Source organism: Borostomias antarcticus (genome assembly GCF_949987555.1).
Source record: "Borostomias antarcticus genome assembly, chromosome: 21".
NCBI classification, from domain to species: domain Eukaryota; kingdom Metazoa; phylum Chordata; class Actinopteri; order Stomiiformes; family Stomiidae; genus Borostomias; species Borostomias antarcticus.
Genome location: NC_140254.1, coordinates 1161338 through 1181199, shown reverse-complemented (window position 1 = coordinate 1181199; position 19862 = coordinate 1161338). Strand labels below are relative to the sequence as shown.

At 45.6% G+C, this 19862-nt stretch overlaps 2 protein-coding genes across 2 annotated transcripts; both read left to right on the top strand.

The window, feature by feature from the left end:
* Nucleotides 1-902: 902 nt before the first annotated feature.
* Nucleotides 903-7939, top strand: LOC311323317 (sodium-dependent neutral amino acid transporter B(0)AT1-like; the record flags this gene model as incomplete). Its single annotated transcript, XM_084455518.1, has 12 exons — nt 903-1101; nt 4760-4900; nt 4997-5134; nt 5231-5412; nt 5579-5689; nt 5797-5909; nt 6031-6159; nt 6443-6599; nt 6673-6877; nt 7070-7229; nt 7401-7563; nt 7733-7939. The coding sequence occupies 12 exons, from the start codon at nt 903-905 to the stop codon at nt 7937-7939; spliced, it is 1905 nt and encodes a 634-aa protein (XP_084311644.1).
* Nucleotides 7940-9041: 1102 nt separating this feature from the next.
* Nucleotides 9042-19514, top strand: LOC311323315 (sodium-dependent neutral amino acid transporter B(0)AT1-like; the record flags this gene model as incomplete). The annotated part of the gene is made up of 11 exons (XM_084455516.1): nt 9042-9240; nt 11194-11334; nt 11549-11686; nt 11784-11965; nt 12199-12309; nt 12438-12550; nt 12782-12910; nt 13417-13573; nt 13848-14052; nt 14320-14479; nt 19331-19514. 11 exons carry the CDS (start codon nt 9042-9044, stop codon nt 19512-19514), a joined length of 1719 nt encoding a protein of 572 aa, XP_084311642.1.
* Between the last annotated feature and the right edge of the window lie 348 nt (nt 19515-19862).

Genomic DNA, 19862 nt, shown 5'->3' with positions numbered 1-19862 from the left:
TGCAATGACAAACTACAATAGCTGCAATTAAGTGTACCAGTACAGTAGTACAGTATATGTTCTCAAGGACAGAAGAAGGTATGTGTACACATACAGATAAGAGATGACAGGAAGTAATGTGTCACCACATGTCAGTGTTTCCATGTATTCACGATTTAATAATAATCATAATAATCATAATTCAATTTATTTATAGCACTTTTCATTGTGAGGCAATCTTACATTCTTTGAATGTTTGTTTAGGAACTGGTGAATGAATAGCCTTGTACAACCAAAAACAGAATGTGAGCTTACGACATCAAGGATCTTTGTTCAAGGATCTTTTATTTGTCATACTGTATGTACAAGTTACGGGTATCATTGACAACACGTGCAGGAATACTGACAGGAGTCTAAGCAGCATTGCTTTAGTATTACTCCTGTAGCTGTTCACAACATCTACTGTCATGGATCTAGAGGGGATATCAACTCATGAAGCCCTGAGTGGGCTCTCTAGTCACATGACCTGGGCCAAGGGGCCTTATTGACCTTCTTAGAAACAATGTGTCTAGAAACTTATATATAACTATTATCAAGATGGTTGCACCTTTTGTCACCTAAAGCTGCTGACAACACATAATACCTCACAGGTTTAGATGGATACACAGATAACTCCAAGTCAATGTGCCAAAGGTCATAAGTATCCTTTTGGCCCCACTTGAAGGCACACACCCTGGGGCTAAAGGACAGAGTGGGCTGAGCACACTCAGATGTGAATCAGTAATAAGTAATAGCAGAGGTTATTGTTCTATGAGAGGATTTCCATTTACCTACTGTAGATAGGCCACCTTATAATGCACTGTTGGTGAGGACTGTTATTTCTACAAAACCAGGTTAAAGACTGACACAGAGAGTCAGCCACTATGAAACTGAAGCTGCCCAACCCAGGTCTGGATGAGCGGATCCCCTCCCATGAGGAGCTGGAGAGGATGGAGAAGGAGGATGCCGGGGACAGGCCCAAATGGGACAACAAAGCCCAGTACATGCTCACCTGTGTGGGCTTCTGTGTGGGGCTGGGTAACGTCTGGCGCTTCCCCTACCTGTGCCAAAGCCATGGAGGAGGTAAGCTGGGGAAGGAGGATGTCAGTTCACTTTTAGAAAGTTCCACTGATGGTTAAATCTATCAAAAAGGAGCAAATCACTGTAATGGTCAATCTGAGGACAGACAGTTACTGTATCAAGATCATTTATCTGTAGGAGCTGGGCTAAACCAGATTGCAGAGGACAGTCTTTTAGCTACAGTCTTATCTGTACAGAAGATTATTCACAATTATCAAGTAGGTAATCTACAAACCTCATTTACGCTGTGTCAGCGTTGTCTTATCAACTGGATTGGACGCTATCTTTGTAAAATCAGTTCGCTAAATAGTATTTGAAAGTCCTTTTCTGCGATTATAGCTTCTTGCTTTATCTTAGACCATGGCAATCACATGAGGAAAGAAATATGGCAAAAAAACATATATTTTAGGAAGAATGGATGTTCCGCACACTGTAGCTCCATTTAACATGCTTTAATCTGTGACGTTTCGAGCCACTGCTCTTATCTGTGACGTTTCGAGCCAGATTAAAGCATGTTAAATGGAGCTACAGTATGCGGATCATCCATTCTTCCTATAGTGTACTTGTTTTTGATCCAGCACCTGCCTAAAAAGGTTTCAGTTGATGTGCATGCCATATTTATATTCTAAAAAAAAACATATATTTGCCTCTTTTGTTTGTGACACTTTTTTTTGTACTTAAAAAGTGCTTAAAATGTTAATATAATCAGAACTGCTAGCAGCAGTGAGCGGGCCCTCGCACCCCTCACGTGTCGGGTGTGGCGCCGTTAAAGGGTGTACTATTTCAGTGTCCAGTAATGAGAGAAACGTCTTGTCATCAGTAGGTGGCACTCTAAGTGTGACTCAATACCGATGCATAGATGTGTTCAGGACGGTACCTTGATGAAGCGTGAGAAATGTTGTGTAAATCGGACAATGTACAGTATGTAGGAGTTATGATGACTTCCTGCTTGACCAGTAGGCGGCGCTATAAGTATGACTCAATATTGACCTACAGATGTGTTCAGGACGCGACCTTCATCAACCCTGAGCAATTTGGTCTAAATCGGATAATGTATGTAGAAGTTATGAGGACTTCCTGTTTTATGGCGAAACGTCAAAATTCGCTGCGGCAAGGGTGTTTAGTAAACGTAATTTTTTGGGGATAACTTTTAATCAGAAAGGTCTTCAGATGAAGCAGACCGAGTGTGAAGTCGATCGGATGAAATCTGTAGGAGGAGTTCGTTAAAGTACCAGGGATGGAAATATCAAAAACGAGCAAAATGGCAGACTTCCTGTTGGACTTAGGGTATGGCTCCAAGAGACTTTTTTGTGTGTGTTAATAAATTAGCTATCTCTATCAACTTTCGTTTGCCTACGAAAAACTGGAAGGTGGGGCTCGCCATTTGAAACTTTCCAGGGGGCGCTCTGGAGCCGTTTTGCCACGCCCATTTCCGGCACCCATGAAATATCTTCTTTTTTTTTTTACCAGGACTGACGTATCTGCCAAGTCTCAAGCATTTTCATGGATGTTTAGGCCGCCAAAAAGGCATTTGTGGTTTCACCAGTAGGTGGCGCTATAAGTTGGACTCAATACCGATGCATAGATGTGTTCAGGATGCGATCTTCATGAAGCGTGAGCAATTAGGTGCAAATTGGATAATGTATGTAGGAGTTATGAGGACTTCCTGTTTTATGGCGAAATGTCAGAATTTGGTGGGGTGCCACGGCAAGGGTGTTTGGTGAAAACTCAATTTATTTTGATAACTTTTGATCACAAAGGTCTTAAGATGAAGCTGACCGAATATGAAGTTGATTGGATGAAATCTGTAGGAGGAGTTCGTTAAAGTATGAGGCATGGAAATGGTAAAAACAAGGGAAAAATGGCACATTAAGAGCAAAATGGCTGACTTCCTGTTGGATGTTGGGTATAGCTCCCAGAGACATTTAAGTGTGTCTCGATGAACTACATATGCCCACTGAAATTCGTTTGCCTACATCAAACTGAAAGGTAGGGCTCGCCATTTTAAATTTTCCAGGGGGGCGCTCTGGAGCCGTTTTGCCACACCCATTTCCGGCACCCATGAAATATCTTCTTTTTTTTTTTACCAGGACTGACTTATCTGCCAAGTTTCAAGCGTTTTCATGGATGTTTAGGCCGCCAAACAGGCATTTGTGGTTTCACCAGTAGGTGGCACTATAAGTTGGACTCAATACTGATGCATAGATGTGTTCAGGATGTGATCTTCATGAAGCGTGAGCAATTAGGTGCAAATTGGATAATGTATGTAGGAGTTATGAGGACTTCCTGTTTTATGGCGAAATGTCAGAATTTGGTGGGGCGCCACGGCAAGGGTGTTTGGTGAAAACTCAATTTATTTTGATAACTTTTGATCACAAGGGTCTTAAGATGAAGCTGACCGAATATGAAGTTGATTGGATGAAATCTGTAGGAGGAGTTCGTTAAAGTATGAGGCATGGAAATGGTAAAAACAAGGAAAAAATGGCACATTAAGAGCAAAATGGCTGACTTCCTGTTGGATGTTGGGTATAGCTCCCAGAGACATTTAAGTGTGTCTCGATGAACTACATATGCCCACCGAATTTTGTTCTCCTACATCAAACTGAAAGGTGGGGCTCGCCATTTAAAATTTTCCAGGGGGGCGCTCTTGAGCCGTTTTGCCACGCCCATTTCCGTCACCCATGAAATATCAAATTTTTCACTGGGACTGACGTATCCGCAAAGTTCATCGATGTTTAGGCTGCCAAAAAGGCATTTGTTTGGGGAGAAGAATAAGAAGGCTGAGAAGGAGAAGGAGAATAATCCTTACAATTTCACTAGGGCCTCGCACCACCAGTGCTCGGGCCCTAACTAACAGAAATACTTTGGAAGGAACACAGTCTATCTAAGCCTGTTGCTGCCCTCCCGTGGCCGAAAATGGTAAAAAATCTGCAGTCATAGTGTGTTTGTTTTGATGTTCTGGATCTGCAAAACACACTGTATTTCCTTAAAGATAAACAAAACATTTTGTTCCCATGGGATCTCTCCCATCTGAAAAAACGTAACATTTACCTGCTAAATACATGCAAAATATAGCCTAATATATAATGGGTAATTACTGAGACACCTATACTGTAGATATAATTTAAAAACAGGAGTATTTCAAATGTTCACTTACTGCACATAAATTCAATAACTGACATAGCACCACCAGGTAACCACATTTTTACATAGCTTCTAGAACATCCAGTGAAAAATCTTCCCCACTGGGGCTTCAACCCCTGACTTTGGGCATGGGAGGCAAACCCCCTATCCACTAAACTACTAAGGATCTCAAAAGTGTGTGGTCTCATGGTGTATTTATTTTGGTGTTCTGGAACTACTGCCTCTTATGGTGGCAACATAGAACTGCAGGTCAACAACACGATGGAGGGAAAGAACGAGGGAGGGAGAGGCAACCGGACAAATGCTATCTATGGTGCGCTGGCTTCCAGCCACGCACAAAAATAGATGAAAACTGTGTGGTGTACTCAGAGTTTCAACTCTGAAATAGCTGCTGAAACAGTGTATTATGTCTATGTCATCAAACCAGCAGGTTCAGAAATGTCCCCTTTAAATCTGTATTAGTTGTACTGTAGCTAGTTAGAGTTTATTCATCATACGACCTCTCTTGTGTTCCCAGGAGCGTTCATGATCCCATTCCTGATCCTGCTGGTTCTGGAGGGAATTCCTCTGCTGCACCTGGAGTTTGCCATCGGCCAGCGCCTCAGGAAGGGCAGTGTGGGAGTCTGGAGGTCCATCAACCCCCACCTCACTGGTATAGGTGGGTCTGGATTTTTAAATTAGAAATGAATCTCCACTAATGTGCATTGAGTATGTATCTCTTGAAAATAAAATAATCTTTATGTTTGTGAGACAGGTATCGCTTCAACGATGGTCTCATTCTTGGTGGGAATGTACTACAACACCATCATGGCTTGGATCATGTGGTACCTCTTCAACTCCTTCCAGAGCCCCTTGCCATGGAGCCAGTGTCCCCTAAATGCCAATAAAACAGGTATTTACTTTCACTTTAACTTGAGCATAGAAATGTGAAGGGCTTACAGTATAGTTCATGCTAAATTGTAATGCTAATCTCTGTCACCCTCTGCAGGTCTGGTGTCAGAGTGTGAGCGCAGCAGCACAGTGGACTACTTCTGGTACAGGGACACTCTGAACACGTCCACCGCCATAGATGAGTCCGGAGGACTACAGTGGTGGATGGTTCTAGCTCTGGTCTCTGCCTGGACTGTCCTCTATGTTTGCTGCATCAGGGGGATTGAGACCTCCGGCAAGGTAAAAGCTTCAAACTCTTCCTCTACAGGTCAAATCCCAGAAGAAAGAGGTCAGGTTTTTGCATTTGTTGTGTGTAAAGAGTCTATTCCAGGGCATATATTTATTTAACTCTAATTTATGTTCTGTACGAGCATACCAACTCTCTCCCTCTCTCTCTCTCATACAGGCTGTGTACATCACCTCCACTCTTCCCTACCTGGTCCTCACCATCTTCCTGATCAGAGGGCTCACCCTCAAAGGATCTACAAGTGGAATCGTGTATCTCTTCACGCCAGATGTATGCACTGACTAAACTCTAAACTACTGTGTCAATCAAAAGCGTTTTCATTTTTATATTAATGTACTGTACAATTCAATTGTTCTGTCAATTTCCTGTTCCTGCAGGTGAATGAGTTGATGAACCCCACCACATGGCTGGACGCAGGCGCACAGGTGTTCTACTCCTTCTCGTTAGCCTTTGGAGGTCTCATCTCCTTCTCCAGCTACAACTCTATCCAGTAAGTGACTGGCTCAGCACCAGGGTCGCCGAAATTATGCTACTCTATCATGTTCTAATTTTGTTCCATGCTCTCCACAAATGTCTGGATTGACAACTTCAGTCATTTTCTGTTTTTTCAGCAACAACTGTGAGCAAGATGCGGTCATTATCTCTATAATCAACGGGGCGACGTCAGTCTACTCTGCTACAGTCATCTACTCCATCATTGGCTTCAGGGCAACACAGAAATATGACGACTGTATGGCAGGGTGGGTACTTTGGACCTTTCTCTTTATCAGTCCTGGGTCATGCAGGCATGGCAGATTTTCAGCCAAGATGTGGATAAGACAAGGCCAAGGCAATTTATTTCCTCCAAAGTGTAATTTTGCAATATTCATATTGATGGAATATGAATCACTTTTTGTATTTTTTTGTGATACATTTGCATTACAAAGTCAAAAGTGCAATACTGGAGCTCATTTGGGTCATTCATCTTCGCTCATTTTCCCCCACAGTCAGGTTGGTCACATTTCCATAATGTTTTCTTTGCAGTAACATCATGTCCCTGACGGATGCATTCGATCTGCCTGAGAACAGCATCACAAATAGCAACTACAACGAATCATACACCCACCTCAACAGCATCTATCCTGCCATCATCCAAGGCCTGGATCTGAGCTCCTGTGACTTGCAAGCGTTCCTCAGCCAGGTATTACGGCCACAGTGTCATTACCTAACATGTCTCTGTCTTATCAGCTGATGTTGAGTCTGTGTACCTGCAGGGTGTGGAGGGGACGGGTCTGGCCTTCATCGTGTTCACAGAGGCCATCATCAAGATGCCCGGCTCGCCTGTCTGGGCCATCCTCTTCTTCATCATGCTCTTCTGTCTGGGGCTGTCCACCATGTTCGGGAACATCGAAGGAGTGGTGGTACCCCTTCAAGATCTCAATCTTCTGCCCAAGAGATGGCCCAAAGAGGTCTTCACAGGTGAGAGGAACTTCTTCTCTAATGGTGAGAGGAACATGATCTCTAATGAATGTAAGCAAGCTGTTCCAGCAATCTCCATGAGATTGAGATGTGCTCTACGTCCCATTTAATAATCATCAGGGCAGCTGTACTCTGTCTTGATTAGGTTGAGCCATATAGAGAATATTAACCATTTTGTTTTTTTCATTTCAGGTCTAACTTGTGCAATCTCCTTTGCCTTTGGCCTCATATTCGCCCAGCGGTCTGGTAACTACTGGTTAGCTCTTTTTGACAATTTCGCAGGATCCATCCCTCTCCTGATCATTGCCTTCTGCGAGATGGTGTCCGTCATTTACATCTATGGAGTGGACAGGTGAGTTCACAAGTAATGACGATGGTAACAACGTCAACAGAGCCAGGGCCCTTTATCAGAACAATAAAAGTGAGACACGTTTTGAGTCTATCTCATTAATGTTATCTCTAAGTAAGTAAGATACAGTCTTCTGACACCAGCACGCGCCACTCTGCTCATTCATTCCCATAGGTTTAACAAGGACATCGAGTTCATGATTGGACACAAACCCAACCTCTTCTGGCAGGTCACCTGGAGGGTGGTCAGTCCTCTGATCATGCTGGTCATCTTTGTGTTTTACTTAGTCACCCAGATCAACAAGACTCTCACCTACCTGGTGTGGGATCAAGAGGCGGTAAGTTCTTTCCATAATACTGTACGCTTTGTCTGAAATCAAATATGGAAGTGAAATACAGGTATACCGCAAATTCAAGGTGGGAGAGGAGGAGTCATAGTCCTTTTCAGTATTTTTTGCCTCACTTTGAATTTTCACTTTTGTTCCTCAATCCTTGCTCTACCCATAGGAGGAATTCCCCACGCTAGCACCACGTCCATATCCTGACTGGATCTATGTCATCATCTTCATCCTGGCCGGGGTACCCAGCCTGGCCATCCCTGCAGTGGCCATCTTTAAACTAATCCAGAACCGCTGCTGTAAGAAGAGCAAAAGCGACAGGGCTGACACAGTCAACTCCATCTCATCCAAAATACAGTTGGACTATAAAAACTAAGGAACCTTTACCTCAGTTCTCTTCTTAAAGTCTAGTAAAGGGACATAGTTATTTAAGATATGGACAAATTTTTGGTTTGGTTTGTACTGTCCCTCGAAGATGAAAACCTCTGGACATGAAAGTATATTTCATTCTAGACAAGTCTTTTGGCAACAAAATACTTCAAGTCAAAAAACCTTAACCCTCACCCCCTGCCCCACTGCCAAAACAGAACTGCTTTGACCTCTGAAGCTCTCAAAAAATGTTGATGCAAAATAAGTCTGATGTAAAAAGTAGGCTAGATGAAATGTTAATTTCAGTATACAGAAAGTGATAATGTAAGAGAGTGAATTAAAAGTTATTTTATGTTGTGCACTAATATGTTTGGTTTTGTATGCAGCACTTTGCAAAATACTATGCAAAATGTTCAACTTAGCATGGAAAGAACAGCATTCTGTATTTCAAAATTATAACATAATTGTCACATTAGAGATTCTAAGTATGTGAACAGGTAGGACACCTGGAGCCTATTAGCCAGAACTACCCCTATACTGTGTAGCAAACCTTGTATGAACTTGAGAGTAGCCAGTGTGAACTGTCCCCTTTACAAGACCCCCCCCCCCCCCACCACCACACACGCACAGGAAACATCAGTGCAGGTCATTCCAGGTACCCTTGCCCCTGACAGTAACTCAATGCTGTCATTCCCTCAGACCATGCTCTCTTGTCAGTGTGTTAAATTAATTATTATCAAGTGTACTGTCCTGTCTTGCTTTACGGAATGCACTTGAAGCTCCGCCAGCTAACGTCTTTCAGTGGGGAGAAACAAGACAGGGGAGGAGCGGGCGTGTATTAGCGGGGAGATATAGGGGGTTGTTAGTGTGTAAAAGATAAAAAGAATGATAAATACATTGGCCTTCACCATGTGCACCTACAGTATATATACACACACAGTGCACAGAAGCACAACACACACATGCCTATATATACTCAGTTGCTTACTAACTGGATCCTCTCAGTCACGCTGCAGTGACCGCCACGGTGAGTTTGAGCTGTGGTGAGAGAGACTGACACCCGTCTAGCGCGTATCCTTTCCAGGTGAAGAGGACCCAAGCCCGCCACCATGAGACTGGTGTTGCCAAACCCGGGTCTGGATGATCGGATCCCCTCACATCAGGACCTGGACAATCTAGAGCTAAAAGAGGCCGGGCTCAGGCCCAAATGGGACAACAAAACCCAGTACATGCTCACCTGTGTGGGCTTCTGTGTGGGGCTGGGTAACGTCTGGCGCTTCCCCTACCTGTGCCAAAGCCATGGAGGAGGTAGGCTGGGGCTGGGAGAGCGATGGGAGGTGGAGATGAGGGGGCGGGGGGTACCATTTACTTTGTGATTCTTCCCTTGGCCATTAAAACAGGATGTAGTTGCCTTCTGTAGTGTCGTACAAGGTTCTTGGGGGTGTTCTCAACCATTCCTTCATATTGTTTTAGTTCCTTCAGATTCTGAGGTTCACATTTGTGGATTTTTAAGTTCAAACAACAAACTGGATTCAGGTCTGGGTACTGAGATGTCCACTTCAGGACATTGATACTGTGCTCTGTCAACCATTTCTTAGTTGCTTTGGATGTATGTTTGGGATTGTTGTCCTTTTGGAAGGTCCATCTGGCCAAAGGATAGCTTCCTGGCAGAGGGAACAAGATTTTTGGACAAAAATGTCTGGAGTTCCTGGTTCCATATGTATTTTAAGGGCCCCATGGCCTGTGATTCAAAACAATCCAAAAGTAGTACAGATACATAAATCCATAAATATATGGTTTCATCTGACCACAAGACACGGCTATGATAGTTCAGTTGTAGTTTGACGAATTCAAGGTGCCTTTTTTGGTTAATGGTATTCAAAAGAGGATTCCTTCTTGCAACTCTGCCATGAAGGCCATTGTCATATACTGTAGGTGCAGTTGAATGGTAGCTTTGGACATTAACCCCAATATGCCAGGTTGTTTTGAAGATCTTGCATTGTTCCCTTTGGATTTCTTCCGCTTTCTCTTTAACTACTTGTCTCAGTAGGCCTACTTTATACGTGGGGCCAAGATAGAGTTGCGTCTTCTACTCTACCTGGCAGTATAGCAATTGTTTCAGTGGCCTTACATTTCTTAATAATTGACACAACACAGTGGAAAGCGGTATCGGAAAGCAGATGTTTTCAGGGAGCTTTTCATCATGATGGCTGAACACAATATTTCAAATGTGTGCTTCCTCATTTTTATACCCTAGGCAAACAGGAAACCATTTTAGGGCACTATATAATTCACTAAGCCTTCCAATGATCTTCAAATAAGTTGTATATTTATAAATATTTGTTTTTGTTGGATTGTATTGAAAAAAATGGCTATGGATGTGAATATTGTGATCTGGGTGTTTTCTGGAAGAAAATATAATTAATAAAACAATAGTATGATAAGTTTGGAATTTTCAGCATTTTGTTTTCACAAGAAATATACTTCAATACTTGTATATATATATTTATTTTCCATCTTCATCAAGGGTGTGAATAAAAAGTATTAGGTTAATACTTATAGTGTATAAGTACAATGTATAATTTCAACAATCAATCCTGTCTATACATTGCTCACAAACTGCCCAGTCTGTCTGAGTACATGAGTGAGACAATAAAACTCTGAACTTTGTACTCTGAACTTGAACATTACTCACTCATTCTGGATAGACTGGGCAGTTCGTCTCAAGCTATAGGAGAGGAGACGTGGAAATGAATGACGCCCACACAAACACCCATATTTAACAACAGTGATAACTTAGATATAACCTAGCTCATATAACCTCATTCAAATAATCAAACCCTGTGGTGAGTTTAGCCCCGAGAAAACATTTCAAAACTTTTAATGAAACGGGAACACCATGTGTTACGCAAACGTTGCACCTACAGTATGGCGGCTGAGAAGATACGGCGTGGCGTGGTTCATATATCAGTCTGTTGATTGGGTAACACCTCTGACACACCCACCACACAAGACAAAACTTACCTCAAAGCCCGTTCTACACCGTTTCACACTGTTTCTAGGAAACATGTCATTCAACCCGGAAGCCGTAGCAAAGCAGAGCACACCGTTTTCAGATTGAACTCACCCCTACTCTCATGATTGGGATGAGGTGGTATGTATTTTTAAAGGGAACTGAGTGTCATCTACTGGATAAACTAGGCATTGCAATAAGTGTTTGGTTGGCCCACATTCATCATAGTGTGTTGGTTGTATTCCCAGGAGCCTTTATGATCCCGTACCTGATCCTGATAGTTCTGGAGGGAACCCCACTCCTACTGCTGGAGTTTGCTATTGGCCAGCGCCTCAGGAAGGGCAGTGTGGGGGTCTGGAGGGCTATCAACCCTTACCTAACTGGCATCGGTAAGTTCATGAACCACTTCAAACTGAAAGGAAATCATACATATGGCAATTCATATGTTTATTTTATTTACGGTAGAATAGTTGAGGGCTGTGTTAGAATCACTGTTTTCAAGGTCTAGTCTAATAGAATCAAAAGGATGCTGCTCAGGACTGTCTAATGCCTGAGAAACGGACTATTGCGATGTGCTCAGAAGTTTATATGCCCTATGCACAGGTATTGCATCAATGATAGTGTCCTTACTAGTGGCGCTGTACTACAATACTATCATGGCCTGGACCTTGTGGTACCTGTTCAACTCCTTCCAAGACCCCCTGCCTTGGAGTCAATGCCCACTCAGTGAGAACCTGACAGGTAAGAGGACCGATGCACAGATAAAAACACACAGTAAATGCACGCATGCACGGACGCACACACACACACTTGCAAATGTGCTTGTGGCCCACTGTAGGTCAAGTGGCAGAGTGTGCTCAGAGTTCTCCGGTAGACTACTACTGGTACAGAGTGACATTGAACTCATCAGCAGCCATAGAGGAGTCTGGAGGACTACAGTTTTGGATAGTGCTGTCTCTCCTTGCTGCCTGGACAGTGCTCTGCTTGTGCTGCATTAAGGGGATTGAGTCCACAGGAAAGGTTAGTTGTGGCTCCCGGTAACCTATAGATGAACAACATGTATGAGCTAAAATATACATTGTATTGCCAAAGGTCAGCTCAAACTGCTCAAAATCTAGACAAGCAGTTGTGATCAATGGAGGCTTGCGAGAAGTGTTGAGGAGTGAGCTAGACTTGAAGACTTGAATTGTTAAGAAGTGTCAAAGTTCCCATAATCTTTATCAGCCTTTCTCTCTTTAACTTTTGTCTACTAGGCTGTGTATGTCACCTCCACCTTGCCTTATGTGGTCCTCACCATCTTCCTAATCAGAGGGCTCACGCTCAAAGGAGCCTTGAGCGGCATCAAGTTTCTCTTTACACCAGATGTGAGAGGTTGACTCTACAGCGTTCACAAACCATTCACATACCTGATCCATGATGAAATATCACACTTTCTTTCCATTTTATTTGGGTATCACAGGGCACTGATGTGTATTGATGTTCATCCCTTCAGACGAAAGACTTGTTGAATCCTACCACATGGCTGGACGCAGGAGCCCAGGTGTTCTATTCCTTCGGCCTGGCCTGGGGTGGTCTCATCTCCTTCTCCAGCTACAACCCTGTTCAGTAAGTAGTCTATGCTCAGGTCTGGCACAGACCTCTCGGATGATCTAGATTCATCCCAGCCCAACTGGTGTTGACGGACAGTATCTGTCAGTGTTCACAAAGATACAGGACTAGAACTTCTCGGATCTGAAAATTAAACGTGTTCTGACTAGTTATGGATTTGACATCAACAGTTGGAATGATATAGTTTGATATGTTGTTTCATATGTTTTGTCAACTCTTTCTACACAGCAACAACTGTGAACAAGATGCCGTGATCCTTGCAACGGTCACTGGCTGCACCTCTGTCTATGCTGCTACAGTTATCTATTCTATCATTGGCTTCAGGGCCACAGAGAGGTTTGATGACTGCATAAATGGGTAAGTTGGTACTCCAGGCTTACCCACTTCACAACAGCCGAAGGGGGGGGATGTTAGGTTGGCCGGTGTCATGTCGTGAGTGAGTCTGTCAGTCCCCCCGTAGTACCAGAACCCACAACAAAAGGGGCGCCTTTCCAATGCATAAATCCATTGACAAGTACATTTCTACATCCGCAGAGAGTAGAGCTTGAGGTGTTTAGTAGAGCTAGATATGTCTGTATTTCAAGATTAATTGTAGGACTTTAGACCATACAGGTGCATGGACTTGTTTGACCACTAGATGGAGACGTTATTGTACTTATTCACTCTACCACTCTACCATGGTTTGTAGAGAGCTTACTTTGGTAAATCAAAGGCATATTCTAGTGTTAGTGAACATTTTGGTGAGGTTATTTCTCACAGACACAGATTAAGTAGCTACAGTACATAGTTTAGGACCATGAAGCACTTTCAATTGAGAATCTCCATCAACCTGTCTGTCTCGTTTTGTCTGATTTTTTCCTCAGAAATATACTAGCACTGCTGAATACATTTGATTTGCCCGACGGCTCCGTCACAGCGGCCAACTACGTAGATACTCTCACCAGTCTGAACTACACTCAGCCAGATATTCTACAATCATTGGACCTCAAGACATGTAACATGCAGAATTTGCTCAGTGAGGTAGGCTAGCCAGAGTTTGTTCAATCATGCACTACACCCATAAATCTCTACACCCATAAACCCTACATTCCATCATGATTCAGCTTCCAAATATCCAGTACAATCAAACAAATGGTTGTATTAGTTTTTTCTTACTCCTAGTGGAAAGGTCGGAGAGCTTTGTGAGGCCCCCAAATTCCAAGCAATACACAGTATATGCAGTATAATCAGCTGATTTGAGTCTCCATGCATGTGCAGTGCAGCCTGTGAGTATCAGCTGTATGTGTATCTGCAGGGTGTGGAGGGGACGGGTCTGGCCTTCATCGTGTTCACAGAGGCCATCACCAAGATGCCCGTCTCTCCTCTCTGGTCCATCCTGTTCTTCATCATGCTCTTCTGTCTGGGGCTGTCCACCATGTTCGGGAACATCGAAGGAGTGGTTGTACCCCTTCAAGATCTTGGCATCTTCCCCAAACACTGGCGCAAAGAGGTCCTCACAAGTAAGGCTGGGAAAATAAAGGAACTATTGTGGGGCACATTTTTGAAGGGGGGCATTTGCTTTCAGACATACTGCAATTACAAACATAAAATTTGTACCCACACGTGATACATGTGCCATCCACATGAGAGACAGGGACACAGCGATCATGTTTCCTGTTCCTGTGTCATACTGTTTAGAGTTCTGAGTGTGGGAAAACGCAGATGTGTTGGAATAAAGGATGTTTCTTGCTTGTACTGTGGACCCTTGTGTCTCCTCTGCGTTTCAGCTATTGTTTGCTTGGTGGGCTTCGTTCTCTCGCTGCTGTTCGCCCAGAGCACAGGGAACTACTGGCTCACCCTCTTCGACAACTTTGCGGGCTCCATGCCCCTTCTGATCATCTCCTTCTTTGAGATGATCGCTGTGGTTTACATCTACGGATTAGACAGGTACAGTAGCAGAAGACAGCAGGGTTTCAAACTAAAAGTAAGAATGGCTTGCTTGTCAATTTCTAATCTGACCACGCCCATCCAGTCAGTCGTAGTCTCGCAGCTACTGTGGAAGTAAACTCATGCCACGTTCCATTTGTATGAAACGCAGCCGAATTCATCAACGTCAGCTACTGACGCCAATTAAGATGGCTACTCTGCCCATCAACAATAAGTGAAAGCTGTAATAAGACTTTATTAGCAATTCTGTATCATTTGTCTCATTAAATCAGTCGTACACACAATACTGTCCAACGTCTATCAGTGAACAATGTTGCTAGGGGCTAAAGTGGGGGGGTACTTGTGGCTCCGTGAATGAAACTGTTTCATTACCTCAGCCCCAGTGATGGAGGGGTGTAGCATGACCCAACTTAGAACCCATTACATTTTGGAGCGGATCCATATCTCTAGGCTAGCTGTCCATCCATCCATCCATCTTCATCCGCTTATCCGGGGTCGGGTCGCGAAGGCAGCAGTTCCAGCAGGGGGCCCCAGACATCCCTTTCCCTGGCAGCTTCAACCAGTTCTGCCTGGGGAATCTTTAGCCGCTCCCAGGCCAGTGCGGAGATGTAATCCCGCCACCTAGTCCTGGGTCTACCCCGCAGCCTCCTCCCAGCTGGACACGCCTGGAACACCTCCCTAGGGAGGCGCCCAGGAGGCATCCTCACTAGATGCCCAAACCACCTCAACTGGCTCCTTTCGACGCAAAGAAGCAGCGGCTCTACTCCGAGTCTCTCCCGGATGACTGAACTTCACACCCGATCTCTCAGGGAGACCCCAGCCACCCTCCGGAGAAAACTCATTTCGGCCGCTTGTATCCATGATCTCGTTCTTTCGGTCATGACCCATCCTTCATGACCATAGGTGAGGGTGGGGACAAAGATAGACCGGTAGATCGAGAGCTTTGCCTTTTGGCTCAGCTCTCTTTTCATCACAACAGTGCGGTAAAGCGACTGCAGAACCGCACCAGCTGCTCCGATTCTCCGGCTAAGCTCCCTCTCCATGGTTCCCTCGCTTGTGAACAAGACCCCCAGATACTTGAACTCCTTCACTTGGGGTAAGGACTCATTTCCTACTCGGAGCAGACAGACCACTGGTTTCCTGCTGAGAACCATGGCCTCAGACTTAGAAGTGCTGATTTTCATCCCAGACGCTTTACACTCAGTTGCAAACCTATCAAGAGAGTGCTGGAGGTCGCAGGCAGATGATGCCATTAGGACCACATCATCTGCAAATAGCAGCGACTTGATCCCCAGCTCACCGAACTGCAACCCCACCTCCGTGCGGCTAGGCCTCGTTATCCTGTCCATGAAAATCACAAACAGGATTGGTGACAAAGCGCAGCCCTGACGGAGGCCAACCCCGACCGGAAAGGAAGACGAGTTACTGCCGAGGACACGGACACAGCTCTCGCTCTGGGTGTACAGGGATTGGATGGCCCTAAGTAGGGATCCCCTCACCCCATACTCCCGTATAACCCTCCACAAGACCTCTCGAGGGACCCGGTCGTAAGCCTGCCTTCTCCAAGTCCACAAAACACATGTTGACAGGTTGGGCAAACTCCCAAGCCTCCTCCAAGATCCTTGCAAGAGTGAAGAGCTGGTCGGTGGTTCCACGACCAGGACGAAATCCGCATTGTTCCTCTTCGATCTGAGGTTCGACTATCGGCCGGACCCTCCTTTCCAGCACCTTGGAGTACACTTTCCCTGGGAGGCTGAGTAATGTGATGCCTCTATAATTGGCACCCTCTGGTCCCCTTTTTTAAATATTGGGACCACCACCCCAGTCTGCCACTCCTTTGGCACTGACCCAGACTTCCACGCAATGTTAAAGAGGCGTGTCAACCAAGACAGCCCCTCAACACCCAGCGCCTTCAGCATTTCTGGACGGATATCATCAGTCCCTGGGGCTTTGCCACTGTGGAGTTGTTTGACTACCTCAGTGACCTCCTCCAGGGAAATTGACGATGACCCCCCATCATCTTCCGGCTCTGCCTCGATCGTAGAGGGTGGATTAGTCGGGTTCAGGAGTTCCTCAAAGTGCTCCTTCCAACGCTCAACAACCTCCTCAGTTGAGGTCAGCAGTGTCCCTTCCTTGCTGTATACAGCTTGGATGGTTCCCCGATTTCACTTGCTGAGGTGTCTGATGGTCTTCCAGAAACACTTTGGTGCCGACCGAAAGTCCTTCTCCATGGTTTCTCCAAACTCCTCCCACACCCGCTGCTTTGCCTTGGTCACGGCCGAAGCCGCAGCCCTCCGGGCCAGCCGATACCCTGCAACGGCTTCTGGAGTCCCCCGGGCTAACATATCCCGGAAAGCCTCCTTCTTCAGTCGGACGGCTTCCCTGACCACCGCTGTCCACCACGGTGTCCTACGGTTACCGCCCCTTGAGGCACCTATGGCCCTCACGCCGCAGCTCCCAGCCGCAGCTTCAGCAATGGAGGCTTTGAACCCCGACCACTCATGCTCGATGTCCCCAACCTCCACAGGGATGCCAGAGAAGCTCCACCGGAGGTGGCAATTGAAATCTCTCCGGACAGGCTCTTCCTCCAGACGTTTCCAGTTCACCCTCACTACACGCTTGGGTTTTACAGGTCTGTCCAGAGGTTTCCCCCGCCATTGAAACCAGCTCACCACCAGATGGTGATCAGTGGACAGCTCTGCCCCTCTCTTTACCCAAGTGTCCAAAACACATGGCCTCAGATCGGCTGATACGATAACAAAATCTATCATCGATCTTCGGCCTAGGTGTTCTAGGTGTTCTGATGCCAGGTGTACTTGTGGGCATCCTTGTGTTCGAACATGGTGTTTGTTATGGACAAACTGTGACTAGCACAGAAGTCTAACAACAAAACACCACTCGGGTTCAGATCGTGGTGGCCATGCCTCCCAATCACGCCCCTCCAAGTTTCTCCATCATTGCCCACATGTGCATTGAAGTCCCCCAATAGGACAGTGGAGTCCCCTGCAGGAGCCCCAAATAGGACTCCACTCAGGGTCTGCAGGAAGGCTGAGTACTCTGAACTGCTGTGCGGTGCATAAGCACAAACCACAGTGCGGTGCATAAGCACAAACCACAGTCAGAGTCCCCCCCCCCTCCACAGTCCTAAGGCGCAGGGAGGCAACCCTCTCATCCACCGGGGTGAACTCCAGCACAGAGGCGATCAGCTGGGGGCTAGCTAGTATAGCCCCACCTGCCTTACGCCTCATACCGAGAAGAACAGGGTCCAACCCCTATCCAGGAGTTTGGTTCCGGTGCCTGTGCTGTGCATGGAGGTTAGCCCCACCAGGTGTAATTGGTATCGCTCCACCTCCCTCACAAGCTCCGGCTCCTTCCCCCCCAGCGAGGTCACATTCCATGTCCCCAGAGCCAGCCTCTGCTGCTCGGATCCGGTCCGTCGGTGCCCACCGCTTTCACTGCCACCTAGTTGGCAGCGCACCCGACCCTGGCAGTTCCTCCCGCGGGTGGTGGGTCCACAGGAGGAGATGGTGTTTCCACGTAGCTCTTTCTGGCTGGGCCCGGCCGGGCTCCGTGGTAAGCCCGGCCACCAGGCACTCGCAGGCGGGCCCTCCTTCTGGGCCTGGCTCCAGACAAGGGCCCCTGGCTTCCTCCAGGCCAGGTCTCTCTTCCTCTTAGGTCTTGGTTCACCAGGGTTTTTACCTGTAACCCCAGGTAGGGGGGCTAGGGGTACTACCACTTGCCCAAGGTAGACCCCCAGACTAGTGGAGGGAAGGAGGCATCTTACTTCTCCATTCTAGTTTGCACTGGAACTAGCCACTGCCTAGGCTGGCTTTGCCAGACCCAATTCGCAAAAATGCGAATGGTCTGGACAAGCTGAGTTTATTTTCCGGTTCCGGGGCATTATCAACGGTCGCAGACAAAAATGCCTCTGAACGCAATTGGACAGATCTATAACCAATCAGAGCAACAAGACGTGGGTTAGTCCTCCCTCCTAAGCACTGATTGTATTTTATTGTATTGTATTGTATTGCACTGTACTTTAGATTGCTATTCCTGCACTTTGCCTTCAGCACTAGATTATGCTCTTAGTCACTTGTTTTAGAAAGAAGATGCACGTGTGATTTCTGGCAAGTGGTAGTACATTGGCTTTTCCTACGTTAAATGCAATTATTGTTAGTCGCTTTGGATAAAAGCGTCTGCTAAATGACTGTAATATAATGTTGTTGTATCTTTGTATCAAATAGGTACAGTTGTTACTGGGTGTATCCACAAATGAAAACAAAATTAAAGCATAGTCTGCTCCCCGTGTGGGGGTGCTAGAGACACACGGTTTGGACTGGGGTGTGAGGGGGAGAGCCGGCTGTGACCTGAGGGGGGCGCCACAGAGCTGCCCAAACACAGCCACCCATTTACCTCAATTCATTTTTTGGACTTGGGCTCAGGAGCAAAAAATCTCCCCCCCATTCATTGTCAATGGGGGCGATTGAAACGGCCATATCTCGATGTGAGAAGGTCATATAGTCAAAGGGTTTGGACTGGACTAAAGCTCTCGGTCTAATGCAGCAATCCCAAACATGTCTTGCTAGCACAGAGCCACGACATTCATTCATGGGTGGAGTTCTCCGAGCACCATTTCTAGTTATAGTTAAGAATTAAACATGACAGACCAACTTGATTTCAGCAAGCATAATGCATTTTCAATCTACAGTATAAACATCTACACTACTTAGTGGCATTTTGATCATTCTGAGAAATAACATTAATCATCAGTTTTACTACATTATTTATAGACAAGCCCTGCTCTGCTTGATTGCTCACCAACAGTGATCCAATGATGTGCTACATCCTCAGGTTTAATAAGGATTTGGAGTTCATGATTGGACACAGGCCAAACATCTTCTGGCAGATCACCTGGTCTTTCATCAGTCCTCTCATCATCCTGGTCATCTTCCTCTTCTACCTGGCAGCCCTGGTCAGCGCGGAGCTCACCTACCGGTCCTGGGATCCCCAATCGGTACGGACGATCAGTCACTAAACCCTCTGAACATTCACCTGTACTTATAATAGACGGCTAGCTAGTTGGGTTTTGATGTGTGAGAGACAACTGCTACTCTATTCTAAAAACAAAAGGTTTCTTCAGTATAAATAATATTTTCTAACAATAGACCAACCCTCTGAAAAACAACCTAATTTGCTTTAGTGTAGAAGTAGCTCACGAATTGACAATGGATGTTTTTAGATTATGGTTGTTAGCCGTGTCAGTTCCAAACATTACTGGGAACACTTTTCCCCAATAAATCTATTTTTTTCTACATTCGGATAAACAAGAGTGTATGTTCTATCTTGTTAACTTTCCAGGAGAGCTTCCCGCAATTAGACAGCA